This window comes from Coregonus clupeaformis, chromosome 4, assembly GCF_020615455.1.
Source record: "Coregonus clupeaformis isolate EN_2021a chromosome 4, ASM2061545v1, whole genome shotgun sequence".
Classification (NCBI taxonomy): domain Eukaryota; kingdom Metazoa; phylum Chordata; class Actinopteri; order Salmoniformes; family Salmonidae; genus Coregonus; species Coregonus clupeaformis.
In genome coordinates this window covers 11,548,252-11,563,909 of record NC_059195.1, presented here as the reverse complement: position 1 = coordinate 11,563,909, position 15,658 = coordinate 11,548,252, and the positions used below count along the sequence as shown (strand labels likewise).

The 15,658-nt window shown below is 41.6% G+C and overlaps 1 protein-coding gene across 3 annotated transcripts in view; it reads left to right on the top strand.

The window, feature by feature from the left end:
* The window catches only part of LOC121551888 (coiled-coil domain-containing protein 148), a 46,479-nt gene that overhangs the window by 13,779 nt on the left and 17,042 nt on the right, over window positions 1–15,658 (top strand). For all 3 annotated transcript variants that reach the window (XM_041864584.2, XM_041864572.2, XM_041864576.2), the window contains 3 exons: window positions 36–131; window positions 401–582; window positions 2,234–2,372. In XM_041864584.2, coding sequence (XP_041720518.2) covers window positions 36–131; window positions 401–582; window positions 2,234–2,372 — 417 coding nt within the window. The remainder of the gene's footprint in view (window positions 1–35; window positions 132–400; window positions 583–2,233; window positions 2,373–15,658) is intronic.

Below are 15,658 nucleotides of genomic sequence, written 5' to 3'. Positions count from 1 at the left end.
GTGTGAGTCTAAAGATCTTCTCGATACACGCACAGGTCAACTTTGTGAAGGACCAGCAGGATGCCATCAACGAAAAACTTCACACAGAATATCTGGCCATAGAGGAAGACATCCTGTCCCTGGGAGTGGAGGTACCTAGATGTCTCACCATTAGGGTTGCATAATTCTGATAACTTTCCACAAATTCCCTGGTTTTTCCAGAGATCATGGTGGGAGGATTCCTGATTTTCTCCTTATTCCCTCCTGATTCCTGGAATCTTGCAACCGGGAATTCCGGGAGGAAATTCCGAACATGTATCAACCCTATCAATTACCATCATGTTTGATTGTGCTGCCAACAAATCCATCCTTAAGGTTTCACAATGTCTTCCAAAAGACATAACCATATTGTCCTCTGCAGGAGAGTTCTACCAAGACTGCAGACTGTCTGGTTCAGGTAGACCAGGTTCCAGAGGAGGTTTTGTACTTAGACTGCCCCTACCCTGGACTGACAGCCTCCTTGATCCAGGAGTTCCAATCCCTGTCTGAGAAGTACCAGTCCAGATTGCAGAGTGTACAGGACCGCCTACAAGGACTGGATAGGTAAAGAACTGCACTGATCACAACTATAGTAGTCTCACCCTGAAGGTTGTATCCACTGGGCACAAACTGGTTGAATCGACATTGTTTCCACGGCAAAAAAATAAATAGTTAATGTAATGACGTTGAATCAACATGGAAAACGTATTGGATTTGCAAAAAAAGTAATCAACGTCAAGAAATGTCAAGAATCTTTTTCTTTGTTTCACCTTTTAACCTAAATCCAATGACATGGTTAAAAAATGTTTGATTTCACATTGAATTCACATTAGTTGACAACTCGATCAAATCAAATTGTATTTGTCACATGCGCCGAATACAACAGGTGTAGACCTTACCGTGAAATGCTTACTTACAAGCCCTTAACCAACAATGCAGTTCAAAAAATAGTGTTAAGAAAATAGTTGCTAAATAAAATTAAGTTAAAAATAAAATAAAAAGTAACAAATCAAGTCAAATCAAATTGTATTTGTCACATGCGCCGAATACAAAAGGTGTAGACCTTATAGTGAAATGCTTACTTACAAGCCCTTAACCAACAATGGGGGGGGGGAATGCAAATGGTCCGTGTGGCCATTTGATTAGCTGTTCAGGAGTCTTATGGCTTGGGGGTAGAAGATGTTAAGAAGCCTTTTGGACCTAGACTTGGCGCTCCGGTAAATAAAACATTAAAACAAATAACAAATCATTAAAGAGCAGCAGTAATATAACATTAGCGAGGCTATATACATTTGGGCCTTTCTCTGAAGGCCCAAATGTAAATCAAAACTAGATGTTGAAATTAGGTCTGTGTCCAGTGGGTAGTTCCTCCTGAGCTGAAAGAGTATATAACGGGGTGCTTGATAGCCCGCTATTTTGAATTGATATCTTGTTCAAAACTAATCAACGCAAAGCTCTAGTGTTTATGCAGAGAGATCCTGCCGTGTGACAAGACAATAGAGCACAGTGTGGATGTTGATGAAAGAGATGAAAGAGTCAGCTTGGTGCTTAGAGCATATGTGGACAGCATACAATGTGTAGAACATATACACATACAATGATTATACTCTCCCAAGGGAGGCTGGCTGTTAAACAGGTCAAGTCTAAAGTGTCTATCAGAGTAACAAACTTGCACGCACAGCAGTGTTCTACTTTTCGAATTCTCAGTGCAGCTCAAGCAATTTCTCCAACTATCAACATATTCAAATGAATAGAGGACACGTATCGGGAGACGCGTTGGTTGGGAATTGTGGGAAGGTGCGCGTTCGGGCTGTGCGTCCCCTGCAGAAGTTGGTCTCAGAGTACCTATGTAACAATGGGAAGCCGGACTGTCACATCTCAGCGTCTGTGGACTATGATTTATGCTTAACACACCAGGGGGTTGATTACATAAATGCATTCTACTAATCTACTAATACATTGAGATTCATTTCCATTGATGCTAAACACAACCACACACAGAAACAGATACAGACAAAGACAGACAGACAGACAGACACACAAAAGAAAGCCTCAGATCTTCATCATATAGACTTTCTTTGGTGAAAATGTACTGTTGCCAGAAATGAGACATTATGTGGCTGTGACTATAGAACAATTCTCAGCATGTGTTTTGTTTTGTATGCAGTGGGTGATCCAGACATGTTTCTCTTTGCTCTCTCTCCAAACTGTCCAGGTTCTGTGGCTGGTTGGCAGATGACCATCTGCGCTTCCAGATGACTGTGAGCCAGTACCCTCATGACCTGCACAATCACAGAGCCCTGTACATGGACATGCTGCAAAGACTGTTCCCCCACAGATCCAGACAGGAGCTGGTCAGTAAACAACAGTAACCGCTCTGGATTTACTATGGATGTGTTCCAAATGGCACCCTTTGGGCCCTGGTCAAAGGTATACTCTATATGTACACTATAGTGCACTATAAAGGGAAAAAGGTACACTCTTAGAAAAAACAGTTCCCCATGGGAGAACCCTTTTTGGTTCCAGGTAGAACACGTTTGGGTTCTATGTAGAACCCTCTGTGGAAAGGGTTCTACATGGAACCCAAAAGGGTTCTACCTGGAACCAAAAGGGTTCTACCTGGAACCAAAAGAGGTTCTTCAAAGGGTTCTCCTATGGGGACAGCCGAAGAACCCTTTTTGGTTCTAGATAGCACCTTTTTTCTAAGTGTGTACCACTTGGGACATAGCCCAGCAAAGTAATTTGTCATCACACCCCTTTACATACACACATACCAAGGGCACGTCCAATGCAAACAGCACAGTGAAAAAAAAATTCACCCACCCATAAGTACACTCTGGCTGGTATACAATCAAATGCACTCAAATCAAATGCAATCAAATCCACTATCTGCAATTGACTAAATACCTGCCTCTCTCTGCCTCTCTACACACATCCTCTCCCAGAGCTCTGAGACTCTCTGTCTCTCCTCTTCATCTCGCTGGTCAGCGTGGTGCTAGTCTAGTGAATGATGTGCTTGGCAGGCTGTAGGATGTGCCGTGTCACCCTCTGTCGACACACCTCAGCCCTTCCTCACACCACTGCCTCCACTCCCCTGTCACGATGTCAACCGCCAGGGACCTCCTCCCCTCCTCTCCCCCTTCTCCCTCCTTTCCCTGACCTGTCCACATATCTGTTCCAGCTGGGTGCTACACTTAGGGTCACATGCAGCCTCAAGTGGCTGTGATGAGATAGATCTAGCCATTTCCTCCTGCGCTCTCCCTTCCTCATCTTCCAGCCAACACAAATAGAGCCAGAGTCAATGGAGTGCAGACTGCACCTAATACAGCTATTAGTCATAATTAAGTTGGCTCAATTCTTATTGGTAATAAGTACCTTGAGCAAAATGGCAAAACACATTATTGTGAAGTTTGGTACGAAAAAGGCAGTGTCTTCTTGCCTCAAGCAATGTTTGGCATTGCCAAACTCTCTCATTGATCTCAAATTGATGAAAAAGGATGTCCAGTGGTGAAATATTTTCCTCAAAGATGAAAATGAAAAACAAGATCATCAGATCAGTAGATCTCAGTTAGTTCAACATAGTTTTATTCTCGTAATACATGCAAAAAGTGAATGGTACAAACATAGATTTATTCTCATAATATAAAAAGATAGAACAGTGTGTTCCTCATTCTGTTTCCTCCATTAGACACAAAATGAATCACATAAATGTTTTACTGCATCGCAGTTGTATGTTGTTGCCACATTTGTCCTTTATGTGTATGCTGTTGGAAAACATATACTGAACAAAAATATAAACGCAACATGCAACAATTTCAAATATTTTACTGAGTTACAATTCATGCTGGATATTTGCGGGAACTGGAACACACTGTCGTACACATTGATCCAGAGCATCCCAAACATGCTCAATGGGTGACATGCTCAATGGGTGACATGGTGAGTATGCAGGCCACGGAAGAACTGGGACATTTTCAGCTTCCAGGAATTGTGTACAGATCCTTGCGATATGGAGCCGTGCATTATCATGCTGAAACATGAGGTGATGACCACGGATGAATGGCACGACAATGGGCCTCAGGATCTCGTCAAGGTCTCTCTGTGCATTCAAATTGCCATTGATAAAATGCAATTGTGTTCATTGTACATGGTTATGCCTGCCCATACCATAACCCCACCGCCACCATGGGGCACTCTGTTCACAACATTGACATCAGCAAACTGCTCTGGAGGTGGCTTATGGTAGAGAAATGAACATTAAATTCTCTGGCAACAGCTCTGGTGGACATTCCTGCAGTCAGCATGCCAATTGCACGCTCCCTCAAAACTTGAGACATCTGTGGCATTGTGTTATGTGACAAAAGTGCACATTTTAGAGTGGCCTTTTATTGTCCCCAGCACAAGGTGCACCAGTGTAATGATCATGCTGTTTAATCAGTTTCTTGATATGCCACACCTGTCAGGTGGATGGATTATCTTGGCAAAGAAGAAATTCTCATTAACAGGGATGTAAACAAATTTGTACACAACATACAGTGGGGAGAACAAGTATTTGATACACTGCCGATTTTGCAGGTTTTCCTACTTACAAAGCATGTAGATGTCTGTAATTGTTATCATAGGTACACTTCAACTGTGAGAGACGGAATCTAAAACAAAAATCCAGAAAATCACATTGTATGATTTTAAGTAATTAATTTGCATTTTATTGCATGACATACAGTGGGGAAAAAAGTATTTAGTCAGCCACCAATTGTGCAAGTTCTCCCACTTAAAAAGATGAGAGAGGCCTGTAATTTTCATCATAGGTACACGTCAACTATGACAGACAAATTGATTTTAAAAAATCCAGCAAATCACATTGTAGGATTTTTTATGAATTTATTTGCAAATTATGGTGGAAAATAAGTATTTGGTCACCTACAAACAAGCAAGATTTCTGGCTCTCACAGACCTGTATCTTCTTCTTTAAGAGGCTCCTCTGTCCTCCACTCGTTACCTGTATTAATGGCACCTGTTTGAACTTGTTATCAGTATAAAAGACACCTGTCCACAACCTCACACAGTCACACTCCAAACTCCACTATGGCCAAGACCAAAGAGCTGTCAAAGGACACCAGAAACAAAACTGCAGACCTGCACCAGGCTGGGAAGACTGAATCTGCAATAGGTAAGCAGCTTGGTTTGAAGAAATCAACTGTGGGAGCAATTATTAGGAAATGGAAGACATACAAGACCACTGATAATCTCCCTCGATCTGGGGCTCCACGCAAGATCTCACCCCGTGGGGTCAAAATGATCACAAGAACGGTGAGCAAAAATCCCAGAACCACTCGGGGGACCTAGTGAATGACCTGCAGAGAGCTGGGACCAAAGTAACAAAGCCTACCATCAGTAACACACTACGCCGCCAGGGACTCAAATCCTGCAGTGTCAGACGTGTCCCCCTGCTTAAGCCAGTACATGTCCAGGCCCATCTGAAGTTTGCTAGAGTGCATTTGGATGATCCAGAAGAGGATTGGGGAGAATGTCATATGGTCAGATGAAACCAAAATAGAACTTTTTTGGTAAAAACTCAACTCGTCGTGTTTGGAGGACAAAGAATGCTGAGTTGCATCCAAAGAACACCATACCTACTATGAAGCATGGGGGGTGGAAACATCATGCTTTGGGGCTGTTTTTCTGCAAAGGGACCAGGACGACTGATCCGTGTAAAGGAAAGAATGAATGGGGCCATGTATCGTGACATTTTGAGTGAAAACCTCCTTCCATCAGCAAGGGCATTGAAGATGAAACGTGGCTGGGTCTTTCAGCATGACAATGATCCCAAACACACTGCCCGGGCAACGAAGGAGTGGCTTCGTAAGAAGCATTTCCAAGGTCCTGGAGTGGCCTAGCTAGTCTCCAGATCTCAACCCCATAGAAAATCTTTGGAGGGAGTTGAAAGTCCGTGTTGCCCAGCGACAGCCCCAAAACATCACTGCTCTAGAGGAGATCTGCATGGAGGAATGGGCCAAAATACCAGCAACAGTGTGTGAAAACCTTGTGAAGACTTACAGAAAACATTTGACCTGTGTCATTGCCAACAAAGGGTATATAACAAAGTATTGAGAAACTTTTGTTATTGACCAAATACTTATTTTCCACCATAATTTGCAAATAAATTCATAAAAAATCCTACAATGTGATTTTCTGGAAAGAAAATCTCATTTTGTCTGTCATAGTTGACGTGTACCTATGATGAAAATTACAGGCCTCTCTCATCTTTTTAAGTGGGAGAACATGCACAATTGGTGGCTGACTAAATACTTTTTTTCCCCACTGTAAGTATTTGATCACCTACCAACCAGTAGGAATTCCGGCTCTCACAGATCTGTTAGAAGCCCTCCTGTTCTCCACTCATTACCTGTATTAACTGCACCTGTTTGAACTCGTTACCTGTATAAAAGACACCTGTCCACACACTCAATCAAACAGACTCCAACCTCTCCACAATGGCCAAGACCAGAGAGCTGTGTAAGGACATCAGGGATAAAATTGTAGACCTGCACAAGGCTGGGATGGGCTACAGGACAATAGGCAAGTAGCTTGGTGAGAAGGCAACAACTGTTGGCGCAATTATTAGAAAATGGAAGAAGTTCAAGATTACGGTCAATCACCCTCGGTCTGGGGCTCCATGCAAGATCTCACCTCGTGGGGCATCAATGATCATGAGGAAGGTGAGGGATCAGCCCAGAACTACATGGCAGGACCTGGTCAATGACCTGAAGAGAGCTGGGACCACAGTCTCAAAGAAAACCATTAGTAACACAGTACGCCGTCATGGATTAAAATCCTGCAGCGCATGCAAGGTCCCCCTGCTCAAGCCAGCGCATGTCCAGGCCCGTCTGAAGTTTGCCAATGACCATCTGGATGATCCAGAGGAGGAATGGGAGAAGGTCATGTGGTCTGATGAGACATAAATATAGCTTTTTGGTCTAAACTCCACTCGCCGTGTTTGGAGGAAGAAGAAGGATGAGTACAACCCCAAGAACACCATCCCAACCGTGAAGCCGAGGATCTCCGTAAGAAGCATCTCAAGGTCCTGGAGTGGCCTAGCCAGTCTCCAGACCTGAACCCAATAGAAAATCTTTGGAGGGAGCTGAAAGTCTTGCCCAGCGACAGCCCCGAAACCTGAAGGATCTGGAGAAGGTCTGTATGGAGGAGTGGGCCAAAATCCCTGCTGCAGTGTGTGCAAACCTGGTCAAGACCTACAGGAAATGTATGATCTCTGTAATTGCAAACAAAGGTTTCTGTACCAAATATTAAGTTCTGCTTTTCTGATGTATCAAATACTTATGTCATGCAATAAAATGCAAATTAATTACTTAAAAATCATACAATGTGATTTTCTGGATTTTTGTTTTAGATTCCGTCTCTCACAGTTGAAGTGCACCTATGATAAAAATTACAGACCTCTACATGCTTTGTAAGTAGGGAAACCTGCAAAATCGGCAGTGTATCAAATACTTGTTCTCCCCACTGTATTTGAGAAATAAGCTTTTTGTGCGTATGGAAAATGTCTGGGTTATTTTATTTCAGCTCATGAAACATGGGACCAACACTTTACATGTTGCGTTTATATTTTTGTTCAGTGTAATTCCCTGAGCTCATCCACAGACATACACTGAGTGTACAAAACATTAAGAACACCTTCCTAATATTGAGTTGCACCCCATTTTGGCCTCAGAACAGCCTCAATTGGTCGGGAAATGGACGCTACAAGTTGTGTCATGTTGGCTGAATGTCCTTTGGGTGGTGGACCATTCTTGATACACGGGGAACTGTTGAGTGTGAAAGACCCAGCAGTGTTGCAGTTCTTGACACAAACCGGTGCGCCTGGCATCTACTACCATAACCCGTTCAAAGGCACTTCCATCTATTGTCTTGCTCATTTACCCTCTGAATGGCACACATACACAATCCATGTCTCAATTGTCTCAAGGTTTAAAAATCCTTCTTTGACCTGTCTCCTCCCCTTCATCTACACAAGATGAAGTTGATTTACAAGTGACATCAATAAGGGATCATGGCTTTTACCTGGATTCACCTTGTCAGTCTATGTCATGGGAAGAGTGTTTTGTACACTCAGTGTATGTGGCCATTGTAAAGCCTAATTGTGAACATGAGGATTAGAGAAGTAATATGACCACTACTACTCACTATCAAGCCAGTTGAAAATGTAGTTGAGCTAGTTAAAACATTTTTTATCAGAGTGGAAGACAGTTGTCATTATACCAGGGTTAATGGACCTTTGTTCAGCTACTCTCCCATTCCATCTGCATTTAATCACTTTGTGGAGATTTGTTTTGGATGATTGTAAGCTATTGTCTATCATCTGCAATTCAAGCAAATATCATGAGAGATAAGGGAGTATTGTTTGATCATAGCAGGGCAGAGCAGTAGGAGATAAATGGAACGGTCAAAGCGGATGTTCTGTCCAACGGCCCAGTCAAAGCTTTGATATTCAAATCTGTTTTGTATCCTCTGTAGCACACCTGCGCTGTATGTGGCGAATAGTTTGCCACCTCTTTCAGGCCTACTTCAGAAAGAAAACAGGAAGAAAGGAGTGCAAAGCTGTAAAAAAGGGCCATCCTGCTGCTTTGATTACGTAGCCTTTTGATTAATCTTAGTCGTTTTAAAAGCACAACCACATGAATTGAACCATTGTGACAAAGGGCTCTTTCAGCGATTTGACTCTGTTCTTTCTAATAATAATAATAATACGCCATTTAGCAGACGCTTTTATCCAAAGCGACTTACAGTCATGCGTGCATACATTTTTGTGTATGGGTGGTCCCGGGGATCGAACCCACTACCTTGGCGTTACAAGCGCCGTGCTCTACCAGCTGAGCTACAGAGGACCACACTTCTATAATCGTCTCCTTTGTGAAATAATTGCAGTTTTACCTTTTTTTTTGCCTCTAAGAAATATTTCACTTGGAAGGGAGCATGGTGTGTTGTGAATGTGATTGACTAATGGGTGATCTTTGTTTACCTTTGACCTTGTTCTGCACTTTCTTCTGAATGAGCGACTGACTCTGGACACTTGGACAGTGCACTTTTGATCAATTTTAACATTCAGTTCTACCTTGATTTCATAAAGTATTCACACCCCTTGACTTATTCCACATTTGTTGTGTTACAGCCTGAATTCAAAATGGATTAAATATATTGTTTTTCTCACTCATCTACACACAATACCACATAATGACAAAGTGAAAACATGTTTTTAGAAATCTTAGGACATTTTTGGAAAATGAAATGCAAAAATATCTCATTTATATAAGTATTCACACCCCTGAGTTAATACATGTTAGAATCACCTTTGGCAGCGATTACAGCTGTGAGTCTTTCTGGGTAAGTCTCTAAGAGCTTTGCATACCTGGATTATACAATATTTGCACATTCATTTTTGAAGCCATTTTGAAGTCTTTCCATAGATTTTAAAGCCGATTTAAGTCAAAACTGTAACTAGGCCACTAAGGAACATTCAATGTTGTCTTTGTAAGCAACTCCAGTGCATATTTGGCCTTGTGTTTTAGGTTACTGTCCTGCTGAAAGGTGAATTTATCTCCCAGTGTCTGTTGGAAAGCAGACTGAACCAAATCAAATCAAATTTGATTTGCCACATGTGCCGAATACAAAAGGTGTAGACATTACAGTGAAATGCTTACTTACAAGCCCTTAACCAACAATGCAGTTTTAAGAAAAATAAGTGTTAAGTAAAAAATTGATAAGTAAAAAATAAAAAATAAAAAATAATGAAAGAGCAGCAGTAAAATAAAATAACAGTAGGGAGGCTATATACAGGGGGTACCGGTACAGAGTCAATGTGCGGGGGCACCGGTTAGTCGAGGTAATTGAGGTAATATGTACTTACACAGCCTGCAGGTGTGTTGAGTCATTGTCCTGTTGAAAAACAAATGATAGTCCCACTAAGCCCAAACAAAATGCGATGGCGTAACGCTGCAGAATGCTGTGGTAGCCATGCTGGTTATGTGTGCCTTGAATTCAAAATAAATCACAGACAGTGTCACCAGCAAAGCACCCCCACACCATAACACCTCCTCCTCCATGCTTTACGGTGGGAAATACACATGCGGAGATCATCCGTTCACCCACACCGCGTCTCACAAAGACACAGCAGTTGGTACCAAAAATCTCAAATTTGGACTCCAGACAAAAGGACACATTTCCACCGGTCTAATGTCCATTGCTCGTGTTTCTTAGCCCAAGCAAGTCTCTTCTTATTATTGGTGACGGCCTGATTCACACAGTCCCCTCTGAACAGTTGATGTTGAGATGTGTCTGTTACTTGAACTCTGTGAAGCATTTATTTGGGCTGCAATTTTTGAGGTTGGTAACTCTAATGAACTTATCCTCTGCAGCAGAGGTAACTCTGGGTCTTCCATTCCTGTGGCGGTCCTCATGAGAGCCAGTTTCATCATAGCGCTTGATGGTTTCTGCGACTGCACTTGAAGAAACGTTCAACGTTCTTGAAATGTTCCGTATTGACTGACCTTCATGTCTTAAAGTAATGATGGACTGTCATTTCTCTTTGCTTATTTGAGCTGTTCTTTCCATAATATGGACTTGGTCTTATACCAAATAGGGCTATCTTCTGTATACCACCCCTACCTTGCCACAACACAACTGATTGGCTCAAACGCATTAAGAAGGAAATAAATTCCATAAATTAACTTTTAAGAAGGCACACCTGTTAATTGAAATGCATTTCAGGTGACTACCTCATGAAGCTGGTTGAGAGAATGCCAAGAGTATGCAAAGCTGTCATCAAGGCAAAGGGTGGCTATTTGAAGAATCTCAAGTATAAAATATATTTTGATTTGTTTAACACTTTTTTGGTTACTACATGATTCCATACGTGTTATTTCATAGTTTTGATGTCTTCACTATTATTCTACAATATAAAAAATAGTAACAATAAAGAAAAACCCTTGAATGAGTAGGTGTGTCCAAACTTTTGACTGGTAGTGTACATGAGCGTAGAGTTAAAGTGACTATGCATAGATAATAAACAGAGTAGCAGCAGCGTAAAAGAGCAAATAGTCCGGGTAGCCATGATTAGCTGTTCAGGAGTCTTATGGCTTGGGGGTAGAAGCTGTTAAGAAGCCTTTTGGACCTAGACTAGGCGCTCCGGTACCGCTTGCCGTGCAGTAGCAGAGAGAACAGTCTATGTCTAGGGTGGCTGGAGTCTTTGACCATTTTTAGGGCCTTCCTCTGACACCGCCTGGTATAGAGGTCCTGGATGGCAGGAAGCTTGGCCCCAGTGATGTACTGGGCCGTACGCACTACCCTCTGTACCAGGTTTTACCCTCTTTACTACCAGGTTTTCCTCTAGGACTGTGTGTGCTTAGCTCTATTCCATTTATGTTTATTTATTTATTTTAACTCCCTAGTCCTTGCTGATGACAAGCATACCTATAACATGATGCAGCTTGAAAATATGAAGAGTGGTACTCAGTGATGTGTTGTGTTGGATTTGCCCCAAACATAACGCTGTCTATTCAGGACATAACGTTTGCAAACAGAATGCATGTTTTGTAATATTTCACTCTGTCATTTAGGTTAGTATTGTGGAGTAGCTACAATGTAGCTACAATGTTGTCGATCCATCCTCAGTTTTCTCCTAACACAGCCATTAAACTATGTAACTGTGTTAAAGTCACCATTGGCCTCATGGTGAAATCCGTGTGCGGTTTCCTTCCTCTTCGGCATTTGAGTTAGGAAAGACGGTATATTGATACATCATCCAAAGTGTAATTAATAACTTCATCATGCTCAAAGGGATATTCAATGTCTTTTTTTTTTTTTTTTCATCTACCAATAGGTGCCCTTCTTTGCGAGGCATTGGAAAACCTCACTCGTCTTTGTGGTTGAATCTGTGTTTGAAATTTCACTGCTCGACTAAGGGACCTTACAGATAATTGTATGTGTGGGTTACAGAGATGAGGTAGTCATATTTTTTTTTAAATGTTAAACACTATTATTGTAAAAATTCCACTTGTATTTATTTATTATGGGGTATTGTGTGTAGGCCACTAAAGCCAGTGACACAAAATCCCAATTTAATCCATTTTAAATTCAGGCTGTAACACAACAAAATGTGGAAAAGGTCAAAGGGTGTGAATACTTTCTCAAAGCACTGTAGCTTTATTCTCATAATATATAAAGACAGGGAATGCTAGAACAGTGTGTTCCTCATACTCTTTTTTCTCCATTAGACATACAATTAATCACATAATTTTTTACAGCTGTGTGTTGTTGGCACATTTGTCCTTTGTGTGTATGTTGCTGGAAAACATAATTCCCTGAGCTCATCCACAGACATACTGTATGTGGCCATTGTAAAGCCTAATTGTGAACATGAGGATTAGAGAAGTCATATGACCACTACTACTCACTATCGAGCCAGTTGAAAATCTAGTTGAGCTAGTTAAAAAAATGAATATCTGAGTTAATGGAGCTTTGTTCTGCTACTCTCCCATTCCATCTGCATTTAATCACTTTGTGGAGATTTGTTTTGGATGATTGTAAGCTATTGTCCATCATCTGCAATTCAAGCAAATATAATGAGAGATAAGGGAGTATTGTTTGATCATAGCAGGGCAGAGCAGTAGGAGATAAATGGAACGGTCAAAGCGGATGTCCTGTCCAACGGCCCAATCAAAGCTTTGATATTCAAATCTGTTTTGTATCCTCTGTAGCACACCTGCGCTGTATGTGGCGAATAGTTTGCCACCTCTTTCAGGCCTACTTCAGAAAGAAAACAGGAAGAAAGGAGTGCAAAGCTGTAAAAAAGGGCCATCCTGCTGCTTTGATTACGTAGCCTATTGATTAATCTTAGTCGTTTTAAAAGCACAACCACATGAATTGAACCATTGTGACAAAGGGCTCTTTCAGCGATTTGACTCTGTTCTTTCTATAATCGTCTCCTTTGTGAAATAATTGCAGTTTTACCGTTTTTTTTCAGCCCTAAGAAATATTTAACTTAAAAGGGAGCATGGTTTGTTGTGAATGTGATTGGCTAATGGTTGGTCTATCAAAGACGTTTGCCCTCGACCTTGTTCTGCAACTTTTCTGAATGGGCGACTATCTGGACACTTGGACAGTGCACTTATGATCAATTCTAACAATCACTTTTACCTTGACCTCTATTCAAGTTGCACATTCAGGTCACTGTCCCTGTCCTCACCAATGGACATGCAGAGACACTTGATATGCAAATATGATAGGTGTTTTCAAACCCATAATCAAAACAAATCAAATGTTATTTGTCACATACACGTGTTTAGCAGATGTTATTGCGGGTGTAGCGAAATGCTTGTGCTTCTAGCTCCGACAGTGCAGTAATATCTAACAAGTAATATCTAACAATTTCACAACATATACCCAATACACACAAATCTAAGTAAGGAATGGAATTAAGAATATATACATATATGGACGAGCAATGACAGAGCGGCATGGACTAAGATACAGTAAAATAGTATAGAATACAGTATATACAGTACCAGTCAAAAGTTTGGACACACTTACTCATTCAAGGGTTTTTCTTTATTTTTACTATTTTCTACATTGTAGAATAATAGTGAAGACATCAAAACAATGAAATGACACATATGGAATCATTTAGTAACCAAATTTTTTTTTAACAAATCAAAATATATTTTAGATTTGAGATTCTTCAAATAGCCACCCTTTGCCTTGATGACAGCTTTGCACACTCTTGGCATTCTCTCAACCAGCTTCACCTGGAATGCTTTTCCAACAGTCTTGAAGGAGTTTCCACATTTGCTGAGCACTTGTTGGCGGCTTTTCTTTCACTCTGCGGTCCGACTCATCCCAAACCATCTCAATTGGGTTGAGGTTGGGAGATTGTGGAGGCCAGGTCATCTGATGCAGCACTCCATCACTCTCCTTCTTGGTAAAATAGCCCTTACACAGCCTGGGGGTGTGTTGGGTCATTGTCCTGTTGAAAAACAAATGATAGTCCCACTAAGCCCAAACAGATGGGATGGCATATTGCTGCAGAATGCTGTGGTAGCCATGCTGGTTAAGTGTGCCTTGAATTCTAAATAACAAGACAGTGTCACCAGCAAAGCACCATCACACCTCCTCCTCCACGCTTCACGGTGGGAACCAAACATGCAGAGATCATCCGTTCACCTACTCTGCGTCTCACAAAGACACGGCGGTTGGAACCAAAAATCTCACATTTGGACTCATCAGACCAAAGGACAGATTTCCACTGGTCTAATGTCCATTGCTCGTGTTTCTTGGCCCAAGCAAGTCTCTTCTTCTTATTGGTGTCCTTTAGTAGTGGTTTCTTTGCAGCAATTTGACCATGAAGGCCTGATTCAAACAGTCTCTGAACAGTTAATGTTGAGATGTGTCTGTTACTTGAACTCTGTGAAGCATTTATTTGGACTGCAATTTCTGAGGCTGGTAACTCTAATGAACTTATCCTCTGCAGCAGAGGTAACTCTGGGTCTTCCATTCCTGTGGCGGTCCTCATGAGAGCCAGTTTCATCATAGCGCTTGATGGTTTTTGCGACTGCACTTGAAGAAACTTTCAAAGTTGTTGAAATGTTCCGTATTGACTGACCTTCATGTCTTAAAGTAATAATGGACTGTTGTTTCTCTTTGCTTATTTGAGATGTTCTTGCCATAATATGGACTTGGTCTTATACCAAATAGGGCTATCTTCTGTATACACGCCTTACCTTGTCACAACACAACTGATTGGCTCAAACGCATTAAGAAGGAAAGAAATTCCACAAATTAACTTTTAAGAAGGCACACCTGTTAATTGAAATGCATTCCAGATGACTTCCTCATGAGATGAGTAATGCAAGATATGTAAGCGTTATTAAAGTGACTAGTGTTCCATTTCTTAAAGTGGCCAGTGAGTTCTAGTTTATGTCTGTAGGCAGCAGCCTCTAATGTGCTAGTGATGGCTATTTAACAGTCTGATGGCCTTGAGATAGAAGCTGTTTTTCAGTCTCTCATAATCATGATGATTATCAGTGCCATGGATGCGGAGGTTTGACAGAGTGCAGTATGCCCCCTGGTGGACATAGATGGTGAATGTTTCAATTTCCAATGGTCACGGTTTCCTTGTCATGTCAGAGCTAATGAGGAGTGAGAGGTCAATTGTCTGCTATTACCATTCAATGGAGCTACCCCATGATGTTCCTTGGCATTTATGGAATAAATGTAGGTTCTTTAATCTTTTCTAGTGGCTTGGGGGATTTGTCTTTATTTTCCCATCATTGTATGGCTGCTCAGCCCTCACACTTATGGCTGGGGCTCTGCAGGGGTTTGTCAGTCAGCAGCTGAACTAATACTGCTGTACAGCTTTAAGAATCATTTTAGAATGTGAGCACACGCATGCACGCACACACATGAAATCACAGGCGCGCATATACACACACACAAATTCCAAAAGAGGGATGGAGAGAGAGAGAGAAGGGAAAGGATGATGGATCTTCTTCAAGTTGTAATGTTATGCATTAATAAACAAGATGTGCTCGGCTGCCTCTGGCACAGCAGCGTATGTTACATTGGCAGATCT